The 27,995-nt window shown below is 47.5% G+C and overlaps 2 protein-coding genes across 4 annotated transcripts in view; both read right to left on the reverse strand.

Moving 5' to 3' along the window:
- EBF2 (EBF transcription factor 2) overlaps positions 1–8,809 on the reverse strand; it is a 189,094-nt gene extending 180,285 nt beyond the window's left edge. Inside the window, exons 1-5 of one of the 2 annotated variants that reach the window (XM_082468916.1) lie at positions 8,263–8,809; positions 5,638–5,794; positions 4,508–4,571; positions 4,179–4,234; positions 3,584–3,657 (exon numbers count right to left, since the gene is read on the reverse strand). In XM_082468916.1, coding sequence (XP_082325042.1) covers positions 3,584–3,657; positions 4,179–4,234; positions 4,508–4,571; positions 5,638–5,794; positions 8,263–8,393 — 482 coding nt within the window. In that variant the 5' untranslated portion in view covers positions 8,394–8,809. The remainder of the gene's footprint in view (positions 1–3,583; positions 3,658–4,178; positions 4,235–4,507; positions 4,572–5,637; positions 5,795–8,262) is intronic. The other variant, XM_082468915.1, reaches the window with a different exon arrangement.
- A 2,834-nt stretch (positions 8,810–11,643) lies between these two features.
- Positions 11,644–27,995, reverse strand: part of LOC309664057 (uncharacterized protein) — a 64,798-nt gene continuing 48,446 nt past the window's right edge. The window contains exons 1-2 of one of the 2 annotated variants that reach the window (XR_014265558.1): positions 14,703–27,962; positions 11,644–12,270 (exon numbers count right to left, since the gene is read on the reverse strand). Coding sequence is in view for 1 of the 2 variants with exons in the window: in XM_082469027.1 (XP_082325153.1) it covers positions 15,134–16,042 (909 nt within the window). In the remaining variant the exon portion in view is untranslated. Of the gene's footprint in view, positions 12,271–14,430; positions 27,963–27,995 lie in introns of those variants that run through there. The other variant, XM_082469027.1, reaches the window with a different exon arrangement.

The following is a 27,995-nucleotide window of genomic DNA, read 5'->3' on the forward strand; positions in this document are numbered from 1 at the left end:
GTCTCATCAAGATGTCCTAGTTATTCTTTATTTCATTTCTTAAATGACATTCCGTCCTCAAGCCAGCAATAGTAACATAAGCAAGGGGAAATGGAGAGTAGGAGACATTCATGAACCCACATTCCCCAAACAATCGCTCTGGGATCAGGATGTGGGGAGTTGACATGAAGAACCGGGTCCCTGAATTACTCAGATAATAAGCTCAAATCTCCCTTCCTTTGCTCTAGAGACAAAGCCTGAGTGACCAACTTCAGATTCATCTACTTTCATGAAAAGGCTTTTTAGGGTTATTTTCTAACAAGCCATTTTCGAAGTCTGAAAGTACTTTTAAAAACTGAACAAGACTAAAAAATAGGAAAAGATGGGAAACAAAGAGAAGAGGCAACTGAATTTGGCACTAGGTTAAGGTTGTGTCCCTAACTACCGCGGGGAGGCTCAGAAGTACTCTTTTTTTTCCTAATGAATGAAAATGAAAGCTCTTCCTCTGCTCCTCGTTTGGCTTGGTTTGGCTTATTTTATTCTGGTCCTTATTTGGAGAACCTTTTACCTGAAATACTCTCAGTTTGCTTACAGGCCTCTTCCACCCTCCCTGCCTCCTTGTGGTGGTCTTTGGAGAGGAAAAGAGAAAAAAAGCAAACCAGTTGGGGATGGGGGGTGGGAAATATGAGAAATTTTCTCCCAGTCCTGAATCTTACCTGCATTTTTCAGAAAGGGATCAAGATGGGGGATATGCAAAGGAAGAAAGCCCCAGCCCTGGACACAGGGTGTCCAGTCAGCCAAACTCCTGCTCGAGACCAGCCAGTGTGCCCTTTCCCCTCCAAAATCGTTTTTAAAATTCAACCCTCAACTTTCAAAAATCTGTCTCTAATTTCAAACTCAAATAAGCGCACAGCATGGTGGCTTTTGTTTTGTTTTCTTCTCCCCAACTCCTCCCTGCGATTGCATAACAAAAGTGTCTAAATTCACACCATCTGGCCGATAAAGACACTGGCCTCACTGCCCGGCTGGCCCATCTGATTAGGGCCCCGTCTAGCCTGCGCCTTGTGGCGAAAAGTCACAGCTGTGGGGTTTGCTCACGCTCAATACAACTCTGTTATTAGCCAGCTGTAGGCCTTGAGACGACTTCTGTTCAAATTATAATATCTTTTAACCCTCTGAGCATTGAGGGCACAGGGGTGGCTGCCAGCGACATAACAACTAGACTTCTCCTTGCTAATAATTGGCAAAATGAACTAAAGCAGGGAAGAGGGGAGAGGAGACAATTGGGGAAGGGAGAGAAAAGTTATACCTAAAACAGATTTATTTTGTTGCCGCCTAAAAGCTAAACACCAGTTTATGAGCTTTTTTTTTTTTTTTTTTTTTTTTTTACTAAAGATTACAGAACACAAAACCATTCAAGAAAATTCCCAGGTATGCCCAAGAACACCATGCAAATGAAAGTAAGTGTGTGCGGTACCCACTGAGAAACAGGGCATCTGATTCATCCCTTAATCACTGACTGTGATAACTGACTCTTAAAATGTGAGAGAAGGAAATTTTTTCCCTGAAAAAAGTCAACCAGCTCTGACTGACAGATTGAATGGGAACTTCCCTTTTAGATGCATCCAATATTTGCCATCACCCCAGCTCATCCCCCAAAACACACACACACACACACACACACACACACGCACACACACACACACACACACACACTACAGACACAGTACCCATCCCATGGATCATTTATTTACCCACAGTTAATATTTGTTTTAAATTCTAGTTTGGGAAGGAAATAGCAGAGCGTCTTCCCAGGTCTCAAATGCAGAAAAGTTACAGTACATTAAATTTTTATATTGTGTTACTAATGCAGACTAAACTAGAGGCTTTAAAAATTGATGCTGCTACTTAAACAGCATAAAATGAGGTGGATTTGATTGGGCTTAAAAAATAAAAATGTCAGCCTTAACTACAGCTGGATAGGGCATGCAAGTATTATTTAAAGTGATAGGTATAATTCGTCAGACAATGGGCCAGATTTAGGTTTTGTTTTCTTTCCTTTTAAGAAGATAATCTCTCCAAACAAAGACATTTAAAAGTAGAAAGAAGAATTTAAAAAAAACAAAACACCTGCCTTTCACTTAGCCAACCAAATAAAAGTGTTCTGACTATTTAATCTAGGTACTACATGCAAGTTCATCTTGGAATTGTATTTTCTTTCTGAATGTACCTATCAAGGGGCCCCCAGATAACGGAGTAGCTGTCTGCTTACCCCACTGTCCCACACCTCACCCAGCTACTCAGGAGAGGAAGCCTTGAGTCCCCTCAGCCGAGGCCACTGGCAGAGTTGAACTTTGCAGTTGGCAAAGTTTGTTTTTCTAATACTTGGTCAAAACCAAAACAAACATGTCTGATTGTTATGGTTTCTTCCTGACTCCGTGGGGAGGGAGACGGGGCTGCCGGGAGCTGCCCATAAAACAGTCCAAACTAAATCAGACTGCCTGCAATTACCCAAAGTCTGGAGTTGGAAGACATTCACTGAAGCAACAGCGGAGTAAGGAAGAATTGAGGCTTTCTCTCCAATCAGAGATTTTGGAGGAAGAAAAATGTGCATGGAATAGCATTTAAATTTTTATAATAAAATAACCACCTCTTCCCAGAGTTTCCTTTCTATAGCTTTTCTCCTTTGCTGTGGGATTCCCCCATAACCAGCACATATTAGACACTCAATAAACATTTATTGAAAGAATGAATAAATGTAGGGGTTAATTTTTTTTTTTTTAATTTTCTTCTGGTCCAGCAGAAGAAAGGACTCGAAATGGATTGCTCTCAAAAAGAAGATGGGAAAAGGTGTAGGAATTCGACTTAGACTGCACCTTTCACAACTTGGCCCTCAGAATCCAGCTGTTGCTCTAGACCTCATACCTCCCCAGTTGGGGTCCTCTCCCCCACTTCCTCCCATCCACAGGTGGTGAACCCGACTGGTCTTTCTAGCCGGTAGTTCCTCCTGACCTAAGAAACTCCCGTGGCTCGGGAAATCTAGGAAAAGCAACTTCCCTGGAGGAAGAAAACGCTTCTGCATCACAGACAGGTGCCTCAGCTGGGGGGCAAGGGGTAGCGCCCCCAAAGCGGGCCGTTCCATCCCCTGCGGTGGTCACCCGCCCAGACTGCCAGCCGTTCCAGGACCTTGACTCGGTAACTCCACAAGTGGCCCCTCCTGGGCATCTACCCCTAGCGGGTCGGACCGGCGGGCCTTGGACCGCGATCGACTCAGGGAAAGCCCGGGATCGCAAACTTGACCCGCGGCTGCCCAGCCCCTCCCCGCGCTGCCGCCGACCGCTGGACAGCGGACCTTCCACGGAGCACAGGAAACTCCTGAGACGCCTGGGGGTGGAATCCTGAGGGGACCTGGGTTTCCTTTTCGACTCCCAACCGATTTGCTCTTAGAATCTGTCTTTTAAGGAGGCAAGCCCGGGCGAGGCCGCCCTCCCCGCGCGCCAGCGCTCGCGAAGGTCAGCGCCCGAGACGCACGCGAGCCAGCGCGCCGGGCGCAGCTCACCTGCCCCGCGCCCCGGCAAAGCCTGCAGGAAAACACGGCTCTTACCTGCACATCACTTCGTGTGTCAGGAGAACTCGGCACATTTCCGGATTCTTATTTTGTCCCTCGTAAGCTATGGGCTGCGAAGGAGGCGGGGGCAGGGTGGGGAGATACGAGGGAGTGGAGGGACAAAGAAAAGAGGACTTAGGAGCGAGCACAAAATCGGGTTTCCTCTCTCTGCCCGCTACTTCCTCGGGAGCGCCCGCTGGCAGCACAGAACCTGAGCTGTGGCCTGGTTAACTCGAGCGAAATACTAAGAGAAAAGTTTGCCCTGGTGAGGACATATTTCTTGCAAAAGGGAATGCTTGGGGGGGACTGAATCTCCCAATAATTGTTTCCCCTCTTCATCCCTTTGCTCACCTACTCCCATCTCCAGCGTCTCCCCAGCCAGAAAGACAGGACAATTGGGGAGTGAGAGGGAACATTTATTTTTCCAGAGCAGACAAAGTGTGGGTTTCTGTGGAGGAGCTGTGAAGACTGACCCAGGAAATCGCGGAGGGTCCGGGGAGGTCAGGGACAGGCCAGAGGGGGGAGGGGGCAGGACGGAGGGCCCACCCCCCACCCCCGCGAGAGGAGGAACCGAGTGGACAGCCGGGCTCACCTGCTTGGTGACCGAGTCGATGAGCCTTACGTACAGGTCCTGCTCCGTGCGGACACCTGCCGGGGAGGCAGGAGGGCGCAAGGTGAGGGCCGTGGAACCCCGCCCGGGCATCCCAAACCTGTCCCGCCGTGGGGCCCGGGCCCGAGCGCAGGCGGAGCCGTCCTGGGGGCAGACACCACCCGCCCGCCCCCCCTCCCCGGCCCTGAGTGAGCCTTCCGCAGCCCTGCTCTCCCCAGGCCTGGAGCCCGCCTGCCAGTGACCGCGACAAGGTCAACAGCCTTCCTTGAAAAGAGGAACAAGCGGGCGCCGCGGGCACTCAGGGCGCTCACCGTTGCTGTAGAGGAGCTGTAACTTGTAGTGGGTGCCATTGTTGGTCTTCTCGTTGCCTTGTTCCTGAAAAGACAGAGTCCCTTGCTTTCCAGCCCCCGAAAATGAGAGAAAGGAGAGAGAGCGGGCTTCCCTAACCCACTTCCCACTGCCTTTCTCCCTGTCACCGGGCAGCTTTGAACAGCCCCCTGCCCAGGTCCGGGTCAAAGGGCAGGAGCATCTGCCGCTGGCCAAGCTCCAAAACTTTCCAAGGCTCGCGGTCACTTGACCCTCTCCAACCGTCTGTCCCTCCCCCTTAAAAATGTCCTCAGAAGCGCGACCCCGGAGCGGGGGCCACCGGGCACTATGTCCAGGCTGCCTTTAAACAGGCCCCACCCAACCTATCGGGTTCTGCCTGTCCTGCAGAAAGGTGAAGGGACCTGTCACTTGGAAGAGCAGCATTTGGCCCTATCCCACCAGGACCGCAGCCTTGGAGCCACTAGCTCAGGGACTCAGGTCCGGGTTCAAGAAGAACCTTGGGAAGAGCCGGCTCCAAAGCTTGAATGGTACAGCTGAAGAGACGGAGGCCCAGAGAGAGCAGGATACTTTCCTTTGCTCCCACATCAGCTTCATTTGAGATCAAATCCAGCGCCCGTACCGGGGCCTGGGCCGGGGCAGGCACTGCCTTGGGAACCAGAGTGGAAGGGAAGGCTGGGGGCGGAGGGGCAAAGCTGGGCTGTGGGTTTCCACCTTGTACCTATCTAACCCACCCTGCCGCGCTGGCAGGTGCAAAATAATAATAATAATAAAAATAACCCGGAGTAGGGCAGTGGCGGCTTTGAGTATACGTTTACACTATGCTCTAGTTGGAAGGACTTTGCTCCGCGGTCAGTCCGTGCCCAGGCTCTGCTAATGATCCAGAAGCCGGTGCGCAGAGCCACAGGCGCCGCTGCAGCGGGAGGTGCGGGCGGAGAGTGCCGGCGGGAGAAGCTGCGGGGAAATCGACTGATTTAAAGGCTAGGGGTGAGAAGTCTCGATTTATCATCCCTGCTGATGTGAGCGGAAAAGTGTCGGGAGTGACAGATGGGATCTTTAGTGCTTTGCAAGGAGGTAGTTATTAGGCCGCGAGGGGAAGAGGGGGACCTCCGCTTACTTTGTCGTTCTCCACAAAGTCTACGAAGGCGGTGCGCTCTATCTCCACCGGCTGCCCCTGCCTGTCGTAGAGCGCCAGGACGAAGTGAAAGAAGTTGGATTTCCTCAAGTTGGAAGGAGGCTGCTTCTCAAAGTGGGCCCGGGACAGGGCTACTCCGCTGCGCACGAAGAGACACGGGGGAGACCAGACACGGGGAAGGAGAGAAAGACACGAAGTTACCAACGCGCCCACGCAACCTCGCAGAGGGTCAAGGGTCCATGTCCCGGTCCAGGCTTCTGGACCCCTCGGGCGCTTTTTTCTATTAGGATTAAGAAGCGGGGACTCTTTAGAAGAGTCACAGTGGCCACGGGGGTCGGGTAGCAGGGCCCACGACTCTGGACTTTGCCACCGCCAGCCGTTCCAGCCTCCGGGCATCTCACGCCCAGTAGCTCAATGTCCGGCCTTTAGTGGAGACCAAGGAATCGCGACCGCAGACCGAAGCCCGGAGGGTCCCCCCGAGATGGCGGCCCAAGTCTTGTCGTTGTGCCGCCCCAATCTTCTTCCTCTTCCCGCCGCCGACCGGGTCAGGATTCGGAGCTGGGCCCGAGGGGTAGGGGACTAAGCGCCTCGTTATTTTTGAACAAGTGACCCTTTTCCTTCATCTTCATTGGAGTGACCCGTCCTGGCACTATTGCCCACAACGCACCATCCCCCAAGCTATCTCGGAGAGGCGGTGGAAGAGAACCCCCTGGGGGCGGATGGGAAGCCCAGAGGCCAAGTCTCGGTCCTACAGGGAGAGGCCTCACCTCCTGCTTCCCTCGCTCTTCCGAAAAGTTGCGCCTGGGACAGTGGCAGGGCAGAATCCCCCTCGACCCGTACTAGGGATCGAGGACCACCGCGGAAGACATAATACTGAGGACCCCGCCCCTAGAACTGCTGAGCTTGGAGAAGCCGAAAAGTTGAGGCAGAGCGCGTCCTCGCCTGGGGCCGAGATTCTCCCCGCTCTAGCCACATCTCTGGGCGGCGCCGGCCAAACCCGCTGACCGCGAAAGCCGTGTTGGAGGACCCGGCAGGCGCCCTGAAGCGTGTTGAGTATGTGCACACACCTCCCTGCCGACCTGTCGGGGCCGGGAACAAACTGGCCGCCAGATCACATTTAACGGGAGACTCGGGGTCCAGGCGAGCAAGCAGATGGACGGAGCTGCCCCGGGGCGCTGGGGTCGCGGGGCGTCTTGCCCCAGGGCGCGAGCACTTTCCCTCTTTTGAAGGGTGTAAAATTTTGACTAGACTCCCCCAGCGGACAGCCGGTTCCAACTTTAACAATTGCTTGATCTGGGAAAGGAGGAAAGTAGGGGAGGTGTCTTGCAGGAGCTCGGCTAGGGAACTGCGCCGTGGAGACCGGTCTGCGGCGCTGCCTGGTCTCCCTCAGCCTGCAGCCCAACAAGTCCCCAGACGGCCGCGGAAAGCCGCCGCCACGGCGTGCCGTCTGCTGAAGGACACTGGCGCCCCCCTGGGCTCGGGCAGGAGGGAGGGAGCCGCCGCCTGCCCCGGTGTCCTGAGCGATGCGACTTTTGCTTCCTCTCCTCCAAGGGTGGCGGCCCGGTTCGCTCTACCCGGGACACCTAGAGTCCTGGCCTGGAAAGGAGTAATTTCTCCGCGTGATGTCGGGACTGCGAGGGGGATGGCCAGGAGAGTGGATAGAGAGGCGTCAGTGGTGGGTAGAAGTCTTGGGGGTAAGGGGGCTGTCTCTCGCAGACAAGGTCGTGGAGATCACAAACCTCAGCTCAATCGTGGTGGTGAGGGAGGGGAAGCAGAATGTCTTCATGGGGTGGCAGCCTAGACGAGGCGTTTACTACGTCAGCAGGAGAATGCTCATAAACAAAGTCAACTTCAGGGACCAGCAAAACTAGAGGCTTGTGATCCCTGCGTTTGCGGTGCGTCTCCTCTCTTCCGTGACTCTTTCTCCTGTTACTCCTTCGTCTTTTCTCTTTAGTCTCTTCTCTTCCCTCACCCCCGCCTCTTTGCATCTAGCCCACTGTTTTCTCCCTGCGCCCGTACCCTCCGGCCTGCCCCCCTCCCAGGGCACCCGGCCGCTCTGCCTTCCCAGGCAGGCGCTCCGGCCTCTCCTGCTCCTCTAGCCGCCATCTGGCCTTGGGCTCTCGGCCTCCAAGAATCGGCCGGCAAGATGCGGGAGGAGAGGCTCTCGTAAGCAGCGGGGCGAAAGCCGGGAGTCGCCGGGAAGCCGGCTCCCCTCCAGCGGCCGCCGCTGCCGGCTCCGGTCCTCACGCTCTGCTCCTGGCTGGGCCCGCCTCGCAGAACTAGGGGCTGAGCTGAGAGGCATCAGATACTACTTTGTTATTTTTTCCTCCCAAAGAGTAGTCTGTGGGGAAGGAGTGGGGGATCCAGGCAGTTCAGAAACTCGAGTGTTGGCTGCGGGGTAAGTGGTCCCCTAACTGCAGCGACCTGCCTGCCGGAGGGCGAGCCCTAGCGCGCGGGGCCAGGGCGACAGATGCGGGGGAGAGAGAGCGAGCGCGAACAAGAGCAGCGAGGGGGGTGACACACACACACAGAGAGAAAGACAGTGAGAGCGAGGGAGCGAACGAGCGAGAGATTGCGAGCATAATAATTGTGCGGCCGTCTCGTTACCTCTGCGCAGCGACGTTGGCGTCCACCACGCCGACATTCCGGACCCAGGACCTGACCGAATCCATCTCGGCGCCCAGCGATTTCTCTTTCAGAGCTGGTCCTCTTCCTAAAGTATCTTGGATCCCAAACATTTAAAAAGTCTGATCTACTGTCGCTTTAAAAATGAGTTACAACGCTGTCCTCACTGTTCCCAACGTTGTCACCAAACCGTCTCCTTCCAAAGCAATCCAGGAAAAGGGATTAAGTGCCGAAGTTCGAGTCTCTCTTGTGAAAAAAAAATTTAAAAAGATAACCCGTCCTTTGCTTCCACGCGTGAGGTGCGGACTGATGTAGTTAAAGTTTGGGTTATATCCTCCTCAAGTTCAGATCTGCCGCCTCAGGCCCTCCGCCCTAGGTCTCTCGCATCCTTCCAGCGGCAGCGCTGCCTCCAGAAAGTGATCACAATTTTGAAGCATCACCTGTTCTGGGAGAAACAGGAGGAGATTGATGGCTGCCTAATCTCTCCCCTTCCTCCTGGTCCCCCACCCCCCCCCTCCCTGCTCCTCCCCACCGCTCCAATTTAGAAAAAAAAAAAAAAAAATCCCCAACAGGATCAGTTGTGAAAGGAAGGGGAAGACCCGGAGCCGAGAGGAGGCGGTGGCTGCGAGCGCTGCGGAGCCGGGCTACAGCCGCTCGCCTGCCCCATGAATGGGTTACTACAGCCCGGGCCGCGGAAGGCGGAGCCGCGGCCCGATAAGGAGCCTCATTTGCATGGACGCTCGGGATTGGCCGGCGCTGGGCAGGCCCGGCCGACGTCCTCTGGCGGCGCGCGCCCCGCTCGGCGTTGCCTGGAGTCCGGGAGGTGAAAGGGGACAGAAAGCTGCGGGCCCCGGGTCCTAGCTCGAACCCTACGTGCGTGCGTGAGATGAGGGCCCGCAAATCCTGCACTGAAGCGGGGTAGCCCGGCCCTGCCGGCTGGTACGCGCCGGCTCAGAGTCTGGTCGCGGGAGCGGGAGGCTTCCATGGATCCTGCCTCTAAATGCAGATTTTTGTAGCCTGCGGGAGGCGTATTCATTCCCGGGGCTTGGGTTCTGTGTGCAGGTTTGTGAAGAAGCGGAGTGTGACCGCATGTACCTATGTTTGGTGCAAACGTTCCCGAGAGCAACCCAGTTTCCCTGGACGGCTCTCCCAAGTCTCCTGGAGTTACTTGGTGACACTCAGATTTTGTGTGCGGTTTACAAGTTGAGAGACAAGGATATATGAATGAAGGCGGGGGTGGGGACGAACAAGGCTCAAGTGCTATTCAAATAAACAGAGTGTCGGGGGAAACGGTCAAAGAGCTAAGGAAAATACCCCCGGGCGGACGCGAGCGGGAGTTGCACCCGTGCAGATGAGAGGTTGCTGACAGATCGTGGCAGGCTGAGTGCTAGAGCTGCCCTGCCTTGTCCCGGGAGCCTCCTCCTGTCCCCCGTTCCCCCACCCAGTTCCCGGAGTCCGGGGGAGCCAGCAGAGGAGCTGCTGGGAGGCAGCGGGGGACTCGCGGAAACTTTGCCCAAGGCGCGCGGTCGCCGCGGTGCTGGCCGCGGGCTGATGGCCGGGAGACGGCTGCAGCTCCGCCAAACAGCTGAAACTCTAGGCGGCTTTTTAACTACGCCGGGCAGCTCGCAGTGCCCATTAAAACTCCTCCTGGCTGGGTGTTATTTTCTTGCTTCTCCTTTTGTATTCTGATCTGCGCATAGATCTGCTACTGAAATCTAGAACACCAGCGCGAAAACAGATTTGAAGACAATGAATGCAAATCTGTGCTCAAAGACCATCTGCCGTGGAGGAGACAAATCAGCTGTTCCGCAGTTCGAGCGACTGTGCCCGAGCCTCCCGGCCTCATTACCGAGAGGGCCTTGGCGAAAGCCTGGATTTCATTCAGGAGACTTTCCCCCCACACTTAGGACTCAAATTTGAGTGTGAATTGACTCCCGATCAGATCCCATAGGTGTGTAGGTGAGCGCTCACAAATGAACTGCGAGAGTTTGCCGCTAGAGGACACAGCGCCTTGCAACTCGTTTGCCTGGGCGGACAGGAAGCTCGCACTTTCAGAAATGCCACTCTCCTGAGAAAGGGACGGATCCGCGCCTCCACTCTGCCCCTGGGGCAAACCACGACCTGACTGCGGGGACGGATAGCGCTCAGGAAGCGCAGGTCTTTACTGCGGAGATTCTCTTGAAAACCGACGGGGAGGAGGAGAGGGTGCCCTGACCCTCTTTACACAAACCCGGATCCTGGGATTGGGGTGGTTGATGGTGGGGGTAGAGGGCGTAGAGACCGTGAAGTCCCCGCCTCTGGGTTGTGTAGACTGTGGCACCCCGACTCCAGGGCTCTGGATTGGCCTCATTGGACAAGAGGGGCAGAGGGAGCCATAAGGGCAACTGGGCATAAGAATATGGAACGGGACTGTTGGAAAAGCCAAGTAAGATAGGAGTTGTCCAAAGAAGGAAGAAGGAGGGTGGGAGAAAAATTGGTAGGACGAAACTTACTACCTTGTTTCAGCTAGGCAATTCTCTATTGTGTGCAGATTTTACGGGTAATTTCAGTCCCTAGAAAAACTAACCACCCGGCGTCTTCTACCCCGGCCCCACTCGCTTTGTAAGTCTTTCTGAACCTCAAGTAACCACCCACCCCCATCCTCATCCTCGGGCTGTGCCCAGCGGAGCCAATGGGCTCCTTGGCGGAGAGTGTTGAACAGCCCGTGAACCCCTCAAGCCGTGTTGAGGAGCCCGGCGATTTTTTTTTTCAGGGGGCCTCTGACCTGCAGCATCTCGTACCAGGAGAGGTACGGAGCGCAGCCCCGAGGGGCCGCGAGGCAGCCATGGGCCCGGGCCTGGCCCGGACCGTCTTCCCCTCGGGCCCGTGTTGGCTGGGGTTAAAGGGCAGACCCGGGGTCGAGGACACTGGCTCTCCTCTCCCGCAACAGCTGCTACCCAAATTTATGCCCCTCAGGAAGCGAATGAATTGGTTCTTTCTCCCGGGTCCCTGCTGCCCGCCCCAGACCAGACCCACCGCACCCCACCTCCCAGAGACGAGTTCAGGGGCTCTGCCGGGTGGCAGTTTAAAGCACCATGGCCCCGGAACTATGACCTGGGTGTAGCGGGGAGCCGCACCGCCCCTCGCGGGCTCGACTACCGCACAGGGCGATCGGGGCGAACGGCCGCCAAGATGCCGCGGGCCCTGTGGGCTCCGAGCCGCGGACGCCGAAGTTCCCTCCAGGCTGGGACGGAGTTGCCTGGCTAGCGCCGGGAGGGGGGTGGAGGGGGCCAGGAATGGGGGAGCAGCCTTGGGCCCGGCAAGGCGGCGCTTCGGCCTTCGCGGAGCAGGGAGCGTCTCTGCCCCCCGAGTTGGGTTTAATTAGCTTCGTGTGGGTATTCGGGAGGGGTGGGTGCAGAGTGGCCACCCGCGCCGAGGAGGAACGCGGGTTAGTGATGGGGTGAGCGGCGGTGGCTGCGCCTGGAGGGGCTCTCGCCTCGCTCTCGCCTCCGGCGACCCCCGGACAAACCTTTCCGAACACGCCACACAAAAGCCGCCCTGAGCCGCACGGGGGCCCGACAGGCGCAGCTGCGGCCCGGGGAAAAGCCCGGCCCGGCGGGGGTGAGGCGCCCGCGCGCGCCTCCCGGGCTCCGGCCCGCCAGCTTCGTTCCGCCCCTGGCCGGGGTCGAGAAAATCCGAGATGAACATTATTAAAATGCTTCCCGACCATCTAGTTACATAAAACCGAGGCGGGGGTGGTGGTATTCCGTCTTTTACCCTGTCCCCTCCTTTGTTCGCTCTTCCCAATGAACCCCCGGGTATTTCCCCCAGTTCATGTTTCACATCTGCATCTCGGTGCGCTATGTTCAATTTCCTCCCGATTGGCTGTAAGGCCCATTTCCCCAGTCTCTCGGTCCAGTCTCCTGGGCGCCGCGTCTCTCCTCCGGGTCAGAGGTTCGAGCTTTTTCTTAGAAAATTGCTCTCTGGGCCTAGTTCTCGTCCAGCATGGCCCTGAGGTGAAATCGGAGGTGTGAGAACGCTTCCCTCCCACAGCCCGACCTCCACCTCCAGCCCCAGACACACACGCGGCGCCTGGGTCTAAGCAACCCGACGGACAGAGCCTGACTTGAACCCAGGGAATGAGATCCACAGGGACAGTCAGTCTGGGTTTGATAAATGAAATAAGTAGCAGTCTCTTCGGACGTGAATTTTCAAATTTGTTTGCTTTAGTTGGCACCTTTGATTTTTATTTGTCCGAGTAGAAATAGTTTTGTCACCATCTCAGAACCCTGACGAATATTTAGCTCACAATGCTTCGTGAAATAATTTTTAAAAATATCCAACTCTCCTCCCTCCCACTTCAAATTTCAACTTTGCATCAGTTAAATATCCAAATCCACTAACTCCATTCCAAATGTCTTACTGAAATTGGACTTGAATGCTCCATAAATGAGAATTCCCGGAGAGGGGGGTGGGGCGGAGAAACTACGGTATTCACAAATGTACTACAAATACTTCACGAGGACTCCACCATCCATACCGAACAGAGCCCTTTTAGGACAATTTGGTAAGAATTTAGATTCTCTTCCTGATTTGCTTTTACATACTGAAGGGGATTTTACATACCGAAGAGCTACAGAAATCCTGAGACGTCGAAAAACACTTTCTAGACACACGATGTGCCACCTAGGCCAGTCAAAATGGACGGAGGGAGCCAGAGTTGGTTCTCTCCTAACAACCGACAGCTCCAGAAAATCTCTTCCTCCTCTCTCTCCTCTTTTTCTTCCTCTTCTTTTCTCTCCCGCTCCCTCTCCCCCCTCAGAAATACCCTTCTCTCCCATCTCCTTGTTCCGGGAGTGCAGAGCGAGCAAGGCAGCCGAGGCAGAGATGCGGAAAGGTCAAGAGAACAAATGTTAGGAGCAGCAGCCGCGTTTGGGCGTTCGGAGCGCGGACATCGGAGCAGAGCCCGCGGTGTGTGTGTGTGTGTGTTGGGGGACAGGTGATCCGTGGAGAGAGCAGTGCCTGGTGCGGCCTCCACGCGCACCTGGGGGCCTGATTTCCTGGGTGCGCTGGGTGGCGAGCTCGTCAAGCCCCGGGTTTGGGCTGTGCTGGGGTAAACCGGCCGGTTGCAATCCCTTCCAGGAACCTGCGCACCAAGGCGGTGGCATCTCCGTCACCGCGGTATTAAGGCGCAGCGACCTAGGGGCGAATTGACCCTCACTAAGAGGCCCAATCGAGCAAGTCTCCGCGCAGAATAGGGCTGAGAGGAAGGCACAAACGAATGGAGGCAGGACGTTTACCCAGCACTGCCTGGGAGCCAGGCGGTGCCACGCACTTTCTCACCCTTAAACCTGAGAGCCACACTTGAAGCGGGACCTATTTGCCCCCATTTTACAGTTGAATGAAATGAGGATGGGAGATGACAAGTAGCATCTCAGCTGATAAGTAGGGAACAAAGACCCCTGCCGGTGTCCCACTTCCAAGGCAACACAGTGGCGAGCAATTTAAGGCCTTTAAACAGAAAAAGTTCAATGTGACTCCTCCCCGCCGTTTTTCGGTTTCTCGGCTCAGTTGAGGGGAAGATAACTGAGGAGTTCCTCCGAAGGGCCCCCCTCTTTTCCTAGTGGTCCCCGCCCCCCAGCCAGCCGGCAAGGGAAAGCCCTCGAGACCCGCCAGCTCCCTCCCCGCTCGCTGCGGAGGTGTGAACGATGTGTTGATTATTCATATCTTTGCCGAGCGTACACTCCGCCGCGGCCGGCGGCGCCACATTTCGCACGTACACGCACGTACGCACTTGTACACGCGCGCTCCGCGGCCCCGCGCTCTGCGCGCAGGGGCATTGCGCCCCCCACCCCAAGGACCCCCTCCTTGGCTAGGGGAGGGGTGACAAAAGGGTCCCACCCTCCCTTGCACAGGTGGCCTCTTCCTCCAAGCCCCAGAAACACAGTCTTGGCTTCCAGATCCAACTTTCTTCTCCAGAATACACTTGTCTTCCCAACTCCCCCTCCTGGATTATGTGGGGGGAGGCGGGAGTGGGTACAGCTACAGATGTGGCACCAGCTAGAATATCATCCCACTGGGCACCAGGCTACCTCCTCCTCCAGCACACAGACTCCACCGTCACCTCCACGCACACCACACACCTTGGCGACAAGAGAGAAAATCGGGAAAAGGCACTTGAGTAAAAGGCATGCTTTCACGTTGTCTTTAACGGTGTAAACTGGACTTCTAGCTCTGGGATCTCCTCAAACACGGCCCAAGGCCTAGAAATCCCATTTCTGACTGATGGGAACCCACCTTCGCACCTCCAGGAAGCCGGACAAGCTTTTCAGGGTGGGAGGGTCCAGGGTCAGGAAACCTCAGAACCGGCTGGGAAAACAGCTAGCTCGCCGGGCTGGGTAGCTCCGTCCCACCCTCGAAGGGGCGACAGAATTTCCACTTACTCTGGCTTCTCGGGGGAGACCAGGCAGGGGTCGCGGTGCTTGAGGTGTCCCCCGCGGGAACAGTCTCGAGGGCCCGGAAGCGCTTGGAACAGTATTTTGGGCAATGCCGGACGCGCCCTATAGGGGGCGCTGGACTAAAGGCCGTAAAACACTCACAACTGCCGCACTTTCTGCAGCTCTGACCCGGGGCAAGTTGGAGCGCACCAGTGGTTCCTACAGGACGAGGCAGCGTGAAGAAGGAGAAACTCTTCCGGCTTTGGTGTCCTCAGACCCAGGTTAGAGCCACGCATTTACTGAGAGGTCTTGGGCATTTGATCTGACTTGTGGGAGCCTCAGTTTCCTAATGGGTAAAATGGGGGTGTTATTCCTTTAAGCCTCAGTTTCCTGATTGGTAAAATGGGGATATTTATTCCCCCAGACCTTCACTTGCCTTATGGACAAGAAGACAGCTTCGGTGAAAATATCCGGCACGTAGTAGGTGTTCGATAAACGCCGGTTTCCCTTGGCCATCTGCATCTGTAAAATGAGCAGGATGATGTTGGCTTATTGTACGTCACTAGGTCCTGTGAGTCCCCTGTGGGGATGGTTTCCTCCCACCACCCCACCCCACGCCACCCCGCCTGTGAGCTCCTTGAGCAGGAATTCTGACTTGCTTGTCTTAGCTCCTTGGCCTGCAAGGGCTGGTTCCCGCAGTGCGCGCTCAGTATTTTTTTTTTTTTAACATGGAATTTCTCCAGGCAAGTGCTTTGGAACCTATCTGGTGCCCACAGAGGGCATGGAAGGCACCCGTGGAGGTGCTTTCCCGGGGAGGGGCTGGGACTTCCTAGGAGTCTGCGATGGGGGCCCAGCGCTGCCTTTTCCCGCCGCAGTGGACTGATCGCGCTCAGAACGCGAGCGCGGTTGGCTCTGGGGCCGCTGCAGGTGGGCAGGCGTGCTGGGATCGCGGAAACCCCCAGAGAACTGAAGAAAATCGCGAGGCGTTCTGGAAAGGTCCTCCCTTTGGTGCGGCAAACACCAGTTGATTGGTGGGTCACAGGGGAACCGGGAGCCCCTCGCCGCGCTGCGCCCTCCGCGGGGGACGCGGCTCTCCAGGCGCTACGTGCGGTCTCCGTGTCCGCGGAGCTAAACTCCCGGAGCAGCGCTTTCCAGAATCGGCGTTCAGCGAAGCTGGGCAGGGAAACCAAGGGGCGAAAGAAACCAGACTCAGTGAGCCTGGAGGTGGCAGAAAAGGAGGCTGGGGGCCCAGGGGAAGAGAGAGGTTCCAAAAATTTATATTCCATAGGACTAAAGCCTCCTAGAAGCTCCTTTTTAATTGCAACTTTTAGGCAAAAGCAATGCATGTTTAATGCAGAAAAAATATGTATGGAAACAAACAAAACAACAACAAAAGAAATAACCACCTCTAATGACACTAACAAAAAACGGTTGTTAATATTTGGGTGGGTTTTCTCTCAACCTTTCTTGCTTATTTCTATATGCTGATTTGTAACTTTTCTGCTCACTTAACATAGCATATTTTTTCCATACCACTGAATAGTTTCCTACAGTAACATTTAATATTGACATTCTATTTCATTATCCAGAGAAGAGACACTATAAATTGTTTAACCAATTGCTATTGCTGAATATTTAAGTTATTTCTAATTTTTCACCATTATAAATAACACTGTGATGAACATCTTTGTAGCTGTTGCTTTTCACAGACTATAATTCCTTCCTTGAGATAAAAGTCTTAGAAGTAAAATTGCAAAATCAAAGGCTATGCAGTTTTCTTAAGCCTTGTTACAGATTGATAAATTGTCCTCTGGAAAGACAATATTTACTCTCTCCCTGCCCCCACCCTCAATTTTCCTCAATCTTGGAAGTTATTTTCTTGTTTTAAAATTTTGTCAATTTGTTGGATTGGAAATATCTTTTGATATTTAAAAATTTATTTATTTATTTATTTATTTTTGGCTGTGTTGGGTCTTCGTTGCTGCATGCGGACTTTCTCTAGTTGCGGCGAGTGGGGCCTACTCTTCACTGGGGTGTGCAGGATTCTCATTGCGGTGACTTCTCTTGTTGTGGAACACAGGCTTCAGTAGTTGTGGCGTGTGAGCTCAGTAGTTTTGGTTTGCGGGCTCTCGACCGCAGCCTCAAGAGTTGTGGCGCATGGGCTTAGTTGCTCCGCAGCATGTGGGATCTTCCCAGACCAACGCTCGAACCAGTGTCCACTGCATTGGCAGGCTGATTCTTAACCACTGCGCCACCAGGGAAGCCCTGATATTTTTATTTGAAACTTATTTGTATTTTATGAATTTCCAGTAAGGAGAAATAGTTTTTCATTCTTTTTTTTTTTTTGGCTATTGTACATTTTGGGGGAGTTGCAAGTTCTTATTTTATTAGGATATTACATTTTAATTTATCATATATGTTGCAAGTATTTTCCCCAATCTTTGTTTACCCTTCATTTTATTTATGGTAATTTTTTGGTGGCAGATATAGATGTATTTAAAATTTTTAAATCTCTAAGTAACAAAATAACAGTGGCTTAAATGATAAAGACACTTAATTATCTGACATAACAAGAAGTCTGGGGGTAGATGGCCCCAAGTTAGGGATACCACTCACTAATGCCATTTACTACCTGGTTCTTTTGCTCTTCATCCCTTTGTCCTTTGCATGTTGAGTTTGTTTTGTTTTGTTTTTTACATCTTGATTGGATTATAATTGCTTTACAATGTCGTGTTAGTTTCTGCTGTACAACAAAGTGAATCCGCTATACGTATACCTATATCCCCTTCCACTTGAGCCTCCCTCTCACCCTCCGCATCCCACCCCTCTAGGTGGTCACAAAGCACCGAGCTGATCTCCCTGTGTTATACAGCAGCTTCCCACTAGCTATCTATTTTACACATGGTAGTGTATATATGTCAACGCTACTCTCTCAGTTCGTCCCACCCTCCCCATCCACCCCTGTGTCCACAAGGCCATTCTCTACATCTGCGTCTCTATTCCTGCCCTGCCTCTAGGTTCATCAGTGTCTCATGGTGGTGAGATTGTTGATGTAGCTGCAGACACCATAGCACAAATTCAAGGCAGGAAGCAAGAGGAACAGAGGTACCAGAAGATTCTGTCCCTTTGTATAGCTAAGTAAAAGCTTTTCCTGAAACATCCCTTATGTCTCCTTTGCTATAATTAAGTTAACGGATATCCATAGTCAGATAGGTAGCTGAGAAAGCAAGTACCCACTTTTCCATCCTCTTTGTGATAGGCCTCAGAGCTGGGGATTGAAAATGGCAGTGGGATTAAGCAATCAATCGAGCCCACCATAAAAAAGTGCCTTTAAATCGTATGTAGTTAAATCCACCCATCTTTTCCATTATAATATCCTCCTTTTGTGTCATTCTCAGGTAATCCTTCCCCATTCTAAAATAATTTAAATATTAACTTATATTTTCTTATGATTTCTTTTTCCATTAAAATTTTTTTCCCTCAATAAGTAGATTTGTTTGTTGTGGTCTTGGTTCCACTTTCAACAGTAAGCACCAAAGTCTTAGAAGACTAATTTAAATAGAAGGTTAGTTATAGATACATTTAAATACTTAATTCACTCATTATTTTATTCAAAACATCTTTGCTATTTATATGTCAACTACATGCCATCTGGAATTTATTTTTGTTATGTTATGAGGTGGAAATCAAAATTCTGTCACCAAATTGTTAGTTGTACCAATAGCACTTATTACATAATCTATCATTTCCCCTAAAATGTGAAATGTCACTATATTTTTTAATAAACATTGAGATTTTTAAACTGAAACTGGAAATGTATGATATATTTAGAAACTAGGAAAACCACATGCTCCTCAGTTTATTGTTTTCCTTTATGTCCTACAGTGCAACTTTATAATATTCTTCATATAGGTCTAGCAAAAAATTTGTTCAAATTATTCCTAGGTAATTTTTGAATATAAATATTTGTATATTTGTAATTCCTAACTGATTAGTGTTGAAATCTAAGGAAGTTGTTTATTTATTATGCAATCAGTCATCTTACTTACTCCTTATAAGTTGTTTAGTTTTTTAACTGATTCAGTAGACTTTCCAAATAGACAATTATATCACCTATTCATGGTCTCTTTCCTTCTGGTAAATATACCTGATTTATTTTACTTGTCTTGTTGCATTGGCTAAGTCCTCAAATACAATGGCAAATGGTAGAAGTATTGGAGAGAAACCTTGTCTTGTACCTGACTATTACAGATATTTTTGTAATATGTCATTATTAAATTAAGTATTGTGTCATATATTATAAAATAAGTATTTCTTTTAGGTTACTAAGAGTTTCAATCACAAATATATGTTGAACTATATCAAATACCTTTTTAGCACTTTTTAGGACTATCATAAAACTTTTCTCTTCTTTCTATTATTGTGACTACTTATATTAGTACATTTACTAATGTTGGCTTGTCCTTGTATTTCTATAATAAACCCAACAGGCTCAATCATTTATTCATTCATTACAAATTTATCAAACACTCGCCTTGCTGGAGGCACCATGGTAAGGAGTGCCAAGTCCATGCCCTTGTGGAATTTATATTCCAATAGGGAAGATAGCAGTTGAAGTGCAATTTTTTCCTTGTTAATTTTATCTTTGCCTGTGTGTGATGTATTTGATTGCTGACACCCATCATTTATTCCCACTTCCTATGCCTTCCTGTCTGGAGGTTAACTGCTTTGGGGTTCTGTGAGACATTCTTAAGGCCCTGCTTAGAGTCTGCCTCTCCAAATCCTCCAGTGATTTTGCAAGCTCCAAAATGTCTTGTATTAAGTCCCCTTCTGCTTATGATGTTTGGAACAGTTTAAAGTTTTTGCACCAAACTCTGACTAGCATGTCAGGTTTTGTAAAACCAAGCTATGTAAAAATAATCTCTGTTCCTTCTTATGTTCAGTATTAGTTTAAATAGCATAGAATCTGTGTATTTCTAAACTAACAGTACTTGCCCATAAGGCATGGAGCTTTTGATAAGTTGTATAATTTATTTGATGGTTATTAATTTATTCAAGTTTCTATCTCTCAGTGAATATACTTGGGTAATTTTAATTTTCATAGAAAATAAAAAATCATTTGTATTTTAAAATGTATAACCATAGAGCTATACCTAGTTTTCTGATAATTTTCATTTTCTATATCTGAAATAATTTCTTTTCTCATTTCCACTTGCATATTTGAATTTTGTATTCTGGTTTGTTTTTATTCCTCATGACTATCCCAGCTTATATCAACGGCACACCAAAAACTTGGTATTATCTGATTTTCTAATTTTGGCTGACCTGATGGACATAAAGTTACATCTCATTGTTGTTTTAATATGCATTTCTTTGATTGCTGGTGGTGGTGAGCATCTCCTCAGATACTTTTTAACCACCTGGGCCCCCTCCAGTTGCTCATTTTCCCACTGGATTCTCAGCCTTGGTGATTGTTGTTGCTAATACTTCTTGCTGCTGCTACTGTTAATGTTGGTGATTTGCAGGAGTGCCTTGTCTGTTGAGATGTTAATCCATCGTCAGTTTTAGATGTTACAAATATTATCTCTGAATCTGTCATTTGTCATTATTGTCACTATTGTCCTTTTTTGAATAGAAATGCTTCATTTTTATAGAGTCCAATCTATCCATTTTGTGCTTTGGGGTCTTATTTAAGGTCTTTCTCTACCTTGAGATCACAAAGAAATACCACTACACTTTTGATTAGAGTTTTAGCTTTCCTATTCATGTGCTTTAATCTCTCTTTTTTTTAAAAAAATAAAACATGTATTATATACATAATAGTTTGTTCTCCATACCTTTTTGTATGTAAACATAATAGTTTACTTTAAAATAATGAGCTTATAATATACATATTGTTTTGCTCTGTACCTTTAACAAATCTTTTATTATTTCACAATATTTTTTTGTATGCATTATCTTTTTTTTTTAATAGATCTTCATTGGAGTATGATTGCTTCACAATACTGTGTTAGTTTCTGTTGTACACCAAAGTGAGTCAGCCATATGCATACATATGTCCCCATATCCCCTCCCTCTTAAGCCTCCCTCCCATCCTCCCTATCCCACCCCTCTAGGTCATCGCAAAGCACCGAGCTGATCTCCCTGTGCTATGCTGCTGCTTCCCACTACCTAACTGTTTTACATTCGGTAGTGTATATATGTCCATGCTACTCTCACTTCACCCCAGCTTCCCCCTCCCACCCCATGTCCTCAAGTCCATTCTCTATGTCTACATCTTTATTCCTGCCCTGCCACTAGGTTCATCAGTACCACTTTTTTTTTAGATTCCATATACATGCGTTAGTATACAGTATTTGTTTTTCTCTTTCTGACTTACCTCACTCTGTCTGACAATCTCTAGGTCCATCCACCTCACTACAAATAACTCAATTTCGTTTCTTCTTATGGCTGAGTAATATTCCATTGTATATATATGCCACATCTTCTTTATCCATTCATCTGTCAATGGACATTTAGGTTGGTTCCAAGTCTTGGCTATTGTAAATAATGCTGCCATGAACAACGTGGTACATGTCTCTTTTTGAATTATGCTTTTCTCAGGGTATATGCCCAGTAGTGGGATTGTTGGGTCATACGGTATATCTATTTTTAGATTTTTAAGGAAGCTCCATACTGTTCTCCATAGGGGCTGTATCAATTTACATTCCCACCAACAGTGCAAGAGGGTTCCCTTTTCTCCACACCCTCTCCAGCATTTGTTGTTTGTAGATTTTCTGATGATGCCCATTCTAACTGGTGTGAGGTGATACCTCATTGTAGTTTTGATTTGCATTTCTCTAATAATGAGTGATGTTGAGCAGCTTTTCATGTGCCTCTTGGCCATCTGTATGTCTTCCTTGGTTAAATGTCTATTTAGGTCTTCTGCCCATTTTTTAACTGGATCGTTTGTTTTTTTGATATTGAGCTGCATGAGCTGTTTGTATATTTTGAAGATTAATCCTTTGTCTGTTGTTTCATTTGCAAATATTTTCTCCCATTCTGAGGGTTGTCTTTGTGTCTTATTTATGGTTTCCTTTGCTGTGCAAAAGCTTTTAAGTCCCATTTGTTTATTTTTGTTTTTATTTCCATTACTCTAGGAGGTGGGTCAAAAAAGATCTTGCTGTGGTTTATGTCTAAGAGTGTTTTTCCTATGTTTTCCTCTAAGAGTTTTATAGTGTCTGGTTTTACATTTAGGTCTTTAATCCATTTGGAGTTTATTTTGTGTATGGTGTTAGGGAGTGTTCTAATTCCATTCTTCTACATGTAGCTGTCCAGTTTTCCCAGCACCACTTATTGAAGAGGCTGTCTTTTCTCCATTGTATGTTCTTGCCTCCTTTGTAGTAAATTAGTGACCATATGTGCCTGGGTTTATCTCTGGGCATTCTCTCCTGTACCATTGATCTATATTTATGTTTTTGTGCCAGTACCATATTGTCTTGATTGCTGTAGCTTTGTGGTATAGTTTAAAGTTGGGGAGCATGATTCCTCCAACTCCGTTTTTCTTTCTCAAGATTGCTTTGGCTATTCGGGGTCTTCTGTGTTTCCATACGAATTGTAAAAATTTTTGTTCTAATTCTGTGAAGAATGCCATTGGTAGTTTGATAGGGATTGCATTGAATCTGTAGATTGCTTTGGGGTAGTATAGTCATTTTCACAATATTGATTCTTCCAATCCAAGAACATGATATATTTCTCCATCTGTTTATGTCATCTTTGATTTCTTTCATCAGTGTTTCATAGTTTTCTGAGTACAAGTCTTCTGCCTCCTTAGGCAGGTTTATTCCTAGGTATCTTATTCTTTTTGTTGCAATGGTAAATGGGGTTGTTTCCTTAATTTCTCTTTCTGATATTTTGTTGTTGGTGTATACGAATGCCAGAGACGTCTGTGCGTTAATTTTGTATCCTGCAACCTTACCAAATTCATTGATTAGTTCTAGTAGTTTTCTGGCATCTTTAGGATTTTCTATGTATAGTATCATGTCATCTGCAAACAGTGACAGTTTTACTTCTTCTTTCCAATTTGTATTCCTTTTATTTCTTTTTCTTCTCTGATTGCTGTGGCTAGGATTTCCAAAACTATGTTGAATAAGAGTGGTGAGAGTGGACATCCTTGTCTTGCTCCTGATCTTAGAGGAAATGCTTTCAGTTTTTCACCATTGAGTATGATGCTTGCTGTGGGTTTGTCATATATGGCTTTTATTATGTTGAGGAAGGCTCCTCTATGCCCATTTTCTGGAGAGTTTTTATCATAAATGGGTGTTGAATTTTGTCAAAAGCTTTTTCTGCATCTATTGAGATGGTCATATCGTTTTTATTCCTTAATTGGTTAATGTGGTGTATCACATTGATTGATTTGCATATATTGAAGAATCCTTGCATCCCTGGGATAAATCCTACTTGATCATGGTGTATGATCCTTTTAATGTGTTGTTGGATTCTGTTTGCTAGTATTTTGTTGAGGATTTTTGCATCTGTGTTCATCAGTGATATTGGTCTATAATTTTCTTTTCTTGTGATATCTTTTTCTGGTTTTGGTATCAGGGTGATGGTCACTTCATAGAATGAATTTGGGAGTGTTTCTCCCTCTGCAATTTTTTTGAAGAGTTTGAGAAGGATCGATGTTAGCTATTCTCTAAATGTTTGATAGAATTCACCTGTGAAGCCATCTGGTCCTGGACTTCTGTTTGTTGGAAGATTTTTAATTATAGTTTCAATTTCATTACTTGTGATAGGTCTGTTTATATTTTCTAATTCTTCCTGGTTCAGTCTTGGAAAATTGTACCTTTCCAAGAATTTGTCCATTTCTTCGTGGTTGTCCATTTTATTGGCATATAGTTGTTTGTAGTAGTCTCATAATCATTTGTATTTCTGTGGTGTCAGTTGTGATTTCTCCTTTTTCATTTCTAATTTTATTGATGTGCGTCCTCTCCCTTTTTTTCTTGATGAGTCTGGCTAAGGGTTTATCAATTTTGTTCATTTTCTCAAAGAACCAGCTTTTAGTTTTATTGATCTTTGCTATTGTTTTCTTCATTTCTATTTCATTTATATCTGCTCTGATCTTTATGATTTCTTTCCTTCTACTGACTTTGGGTTTTCTTTGTTCTTCTTTCTCTAGTTGTTTTAAGTGTAGGGTTAGATTGTTTATTTGAGATTTTTCTTGTTTCGTGAGGTGAGATTGAATTGCTATAAACTTCCCTCTTAGAACTGTTTTTGTTGCATCCCATAGGTTTTGGGTTGTCGTGCTTTCATTGTCATTTGTTTCAATGTATTTTTTTATTTCTTCTTTGATTTCTTCAGTGATCTCTTGGTTATTTAGTAGCACACTGTTTAGCCTCGATGTATTTGTGTTTTTTACAGTTTTTTTCCTGTAATTGATTTCCAATCTCATAGCGTTGTGGTCAGAAAAGATGTTTGATACGACTTCAATTTTCTTAAATTTTCCGAGGCTTAATTTGTGACCCAAGATGTGATCTATCCTGGAGATTGTTCCATGTGCACTTGAGAAGAAAATATATTCTGCCACTTTTGGGTGGAATGTTCTATAAATATCAATTAAATCTATCTGGTCTATTGTGTCATTTAAAGCTTGTGTTTCCTTATTTATTTTCTGTTTGGATGATCTGTCCATTGTGCAAGTGGGGTGTTAAAGTCCCCTACTATTATTGTGTTACTGTTGATATCTCCTTTCATGGTCGTTAGCAATTTGTCTTATGTATCGAGGTGCTCCTATGTTGCATGCGTAAACATTTATAATTGTTATGTCTTCTTCTTGGATTGATCCCTTGATCATTATGTAGTGTCCCTCCTTATCTCTTGTAACAGTCTTTATTTTAAAGTCTATTTTATCTGATATGATTATTGCTACTCCAGCTTCTTTTGAATCCCATTTGCATGGAATATCTTTTTCCAGCCCTTCACTTTCAGTCTGTATGTGTCCCTAGGTCTGAAGTGGGTCTCTTGTAGACAGCATATATATGGGTCTTGTTTTTGTATCCATTCAGCCAGTCTGCATCTTTTGGTTGGGGTGTTTAATCCATTTACATTCAAAGTTATTATCAATATGTATGTTCCTACTACCATTTTCTTAATTGTTTTGGGTTTGTTTTTGTGAATCTTTTTCTTCTCTTGTGTTTCCCGCCTAGAGAAGTTTCTTTAGCATTTGTTGTAAAGCTGGTTTGGTGGTGCTGAATTCTCTTAGCTTTTGCTTGTCTGAAAAGCTTTTGATTTCTCCATCAAATCTGAATGAGATACTTGTTGGGTAGAGTAATCTTGGTTGCAGGTTTTTCTCTTTCATCACTTTAAGTATATCCTGCCACTCCCTTCTTGTCTGCAGAGTTTCTGCTGAAAAATCAGCTGATAACCTTATGAGGATTCCTTTGTATGCTATTTTTTGTTTTTCCCTTGCTGCTTTTAATATTTTTTCTTTGAATTTAATTTTTGTTAGTTTGATTAATATGTGTCTTGGTGTGTTTTTCCTAGGGTTTATCCTGTATGGGACTCTCTGTGCTTCCTGGATTTGGGTGACTATTTCCTTTCCCATGTTATAGAAGTTTTTGACTATAATCTCTTCAAATATTTTCTCAGACCCTTTCTTTTTTTCTTCCTCTTCTGGGACCCCTCTAATTCAAATTTGGTGCATTTAGTGTTGTCCCAGAGGTCTCTGAGATTGTCTTCAATTCTTTTCATTCTTTTTTCTTTATTCTGCTCCTTGGCAGTTATTTCCACCATTTTGTCTTCCAGCTCACTTATTCGTTCTTCTGCCTCAGTTATTCTGTTATTGATTCCTTCTAGTGTATTTTTCATTTCAGTTATTGTGTTGTTCATCTCTGTTTGTTTGTTCTTTAGTTCTTCTAGATCTTTGTTAAACATTTCTTGTATTTTCTCAATCCGTGCCTCCATTCTATAATCTCTTTTGAGTTTAACTTGCAACGTGGTCTAGATTTTGTTTTCTCCCTTAAGTGAGCCACAAAAATGTGATGGTTACACTGTAACATGGTAAGAAAGAAAATTTTCCCAAATCAGGCTGGGACAGAACTTCTTTTATGAATGTGATGTAATTACAATTCCTTCTGGGAAATAATTAGCATTCTTGAGCAACTTTTGGATAGCCTTTACTGAGATCATGAGCACCTTCTGAGAAGCTGTGGGTCTTGAGAGGAATCTGATAATATTAACTGGCACCGCTGTATTATACCACTGTCCATTTTCCCTTGTGGCAAATTTGGTATACAACTTTGACATGGGCTTGTAATAATTTTTTTCAGAAAAGTTGCTTTAACGACAGTCGGTATAGTGTTCACTTTGGCAGCACGTATACTAAAATTGCAATGATACAGAGAAAATTATCATGGCCCCTGCGCAAGGAGAACAGTTGATACAGTCTTCAGCTCTTCATTTAGATACATTTCCCAGTTGACCAAAGTATTTCTTTGAGTAATTTTTCTGGAAATGATATGTGGATATTATCATTTTTACAGTGATATCACTGCCTCCATTACAGTTCTGTTTGATAATAATACCCAAGCGTTGTTTAGAATCATTTCACACAATGTTGACATTAAGTGTTAGCTTCCAGTACATTCTCTACTCTCATTGTGATGACAGTCATTTAAAAGTGTCATTTTTCCAGTGATTGTACACTGGTTCATCAGATTTCTCTCTCTCTCTTCTTTCCCTCTCTCTTTAACTACAAATTCTCTTTAAATGTCTAAAGACTTTACATAGCCAGTGATTGCTCTTCTGACAAAGGGGTGTCAATTTAAGGATCCTGGGCAAGCCGCTTCACATTTCTGAGCTTCAGTTTTCCCATCTGTAAGATGTCATAATGATACATTTCAGCTGTTTTTGTTATGCTTTCAGATAATAGGAGTCGAGATGGTGTCTTGTATGGACTTTGTTCAGCTACTCTAAGACTCAGTGAAGAAGGAAGAGAAACTCTTAGAATGATTGTACATTTTACTTTTCTCAATTTAAGCTCCAGTGGTCTATGGAGAATAGGAAGGCAGCTATAGCTGGAGGCCACTGTACTAAAGAGCCTCATTCTTATGTCTGAGAGTTTTGTTTTCATGTTTGTTATGACGAACCATGTTAACTGGGGCAGCGACCTTTAATTTAGGGGCCCCTCTGCCCTCCTGAGGTGCCCACACCATGTTTAGGATACAGCCCCAAACAGATGACTGTTATGAGTGCTGAAGAGGTCCCCTCCCCTGAGAATCTTGCTATGCCCAGTGCATGGCTCTGGGGCACAGATAGAATTGGGAGGTCCCCCATGTCACCTCCAGTCCCTGCTGCTCTGATTTAGGGCACACTGGTGGGGTGACTTCCACCAGTCCCCAGGTAATTTTTCATCTGAAGAAAATGAGTGAAAGGAATGCAGAGGAAACACCTGTCGAGGCAGACCCTTCCCTCAATCCGGTCTCACCTGTAATACATCTGTAGAAATTCCTTGAAGTTTATTATATGAGAATGGCACCTTTCTCTGGTTTCCAGCTATAATGTGTCTTTTTATTACAATATTCTTTTGGCAATTTCAATAGGAATTTGGAGGCTGGGCTCAGAGGACTGGAATCTCTTACTCAGGTCTGTATTCCCAGCACCTAGTAAAATATAATAAGTGTGAAGAATGTGTGTATGATGAAGAAGAGGTGAATTCAGTGAATTCTGATCATATAATGTAGAGTCTAAATAGGACCCTTTTGAGAATTAAAGGGGACACTGACCAGATGAGTCACCAGATTACCAGGAGTAAAATAGGACTCTTCCCAGCAAACAGAGATATATTGTCACTCTACACATAGGAGAAATGGGGAAGAAAGAGGAGAAAGAAAGAGGAAAAAGAGAAGGCTGGAAGAATGAGAGAGAAAATAATGTGCTGGGAAACCAACTTTGAGATGGAGACTGGGATGTAGGAAAGTGATTGAAGAATGCTCTTGTCAACAGTGAATGAGGTGGAGTGAGAGAAGTAAGGTTGGGCAGAGGGAGAAGTTAACCTTGATGAGCCACAGGGAACTTTGAAGCTGGGATGGCCCTTCAGAGATATCCCAGATCAAGGCAAGGAACCTGTGCCTTTTTACTCCAGCATCATCTGGTCAAGGGATATATGCTGACCATGGGAAGGTGGTATGACCTTGGGAGAGGCAGCTTTCTTCCATAAAGGTCAGTTGCCTCCCAGGGATGTAGCTGTGGATCTTCACCAGCCAACATGCCCAGTAGCTGGAGTGTGCTAGGGCCTAAAGCAGGGTCTGCGTAGCTCACCAC

Source organism: Balaenoptera physalus (assembly GCF_965194825.1).
Source record: "Balaenoptera physalus genome assembly, chromosome: 7".
Lineage (NCBI taxonomy): Eukaryota > Metazoa > Chordata > Mammalia > Artiodactyla > Balaenopteridae > Balaenoptera > Balaenoptera physalus.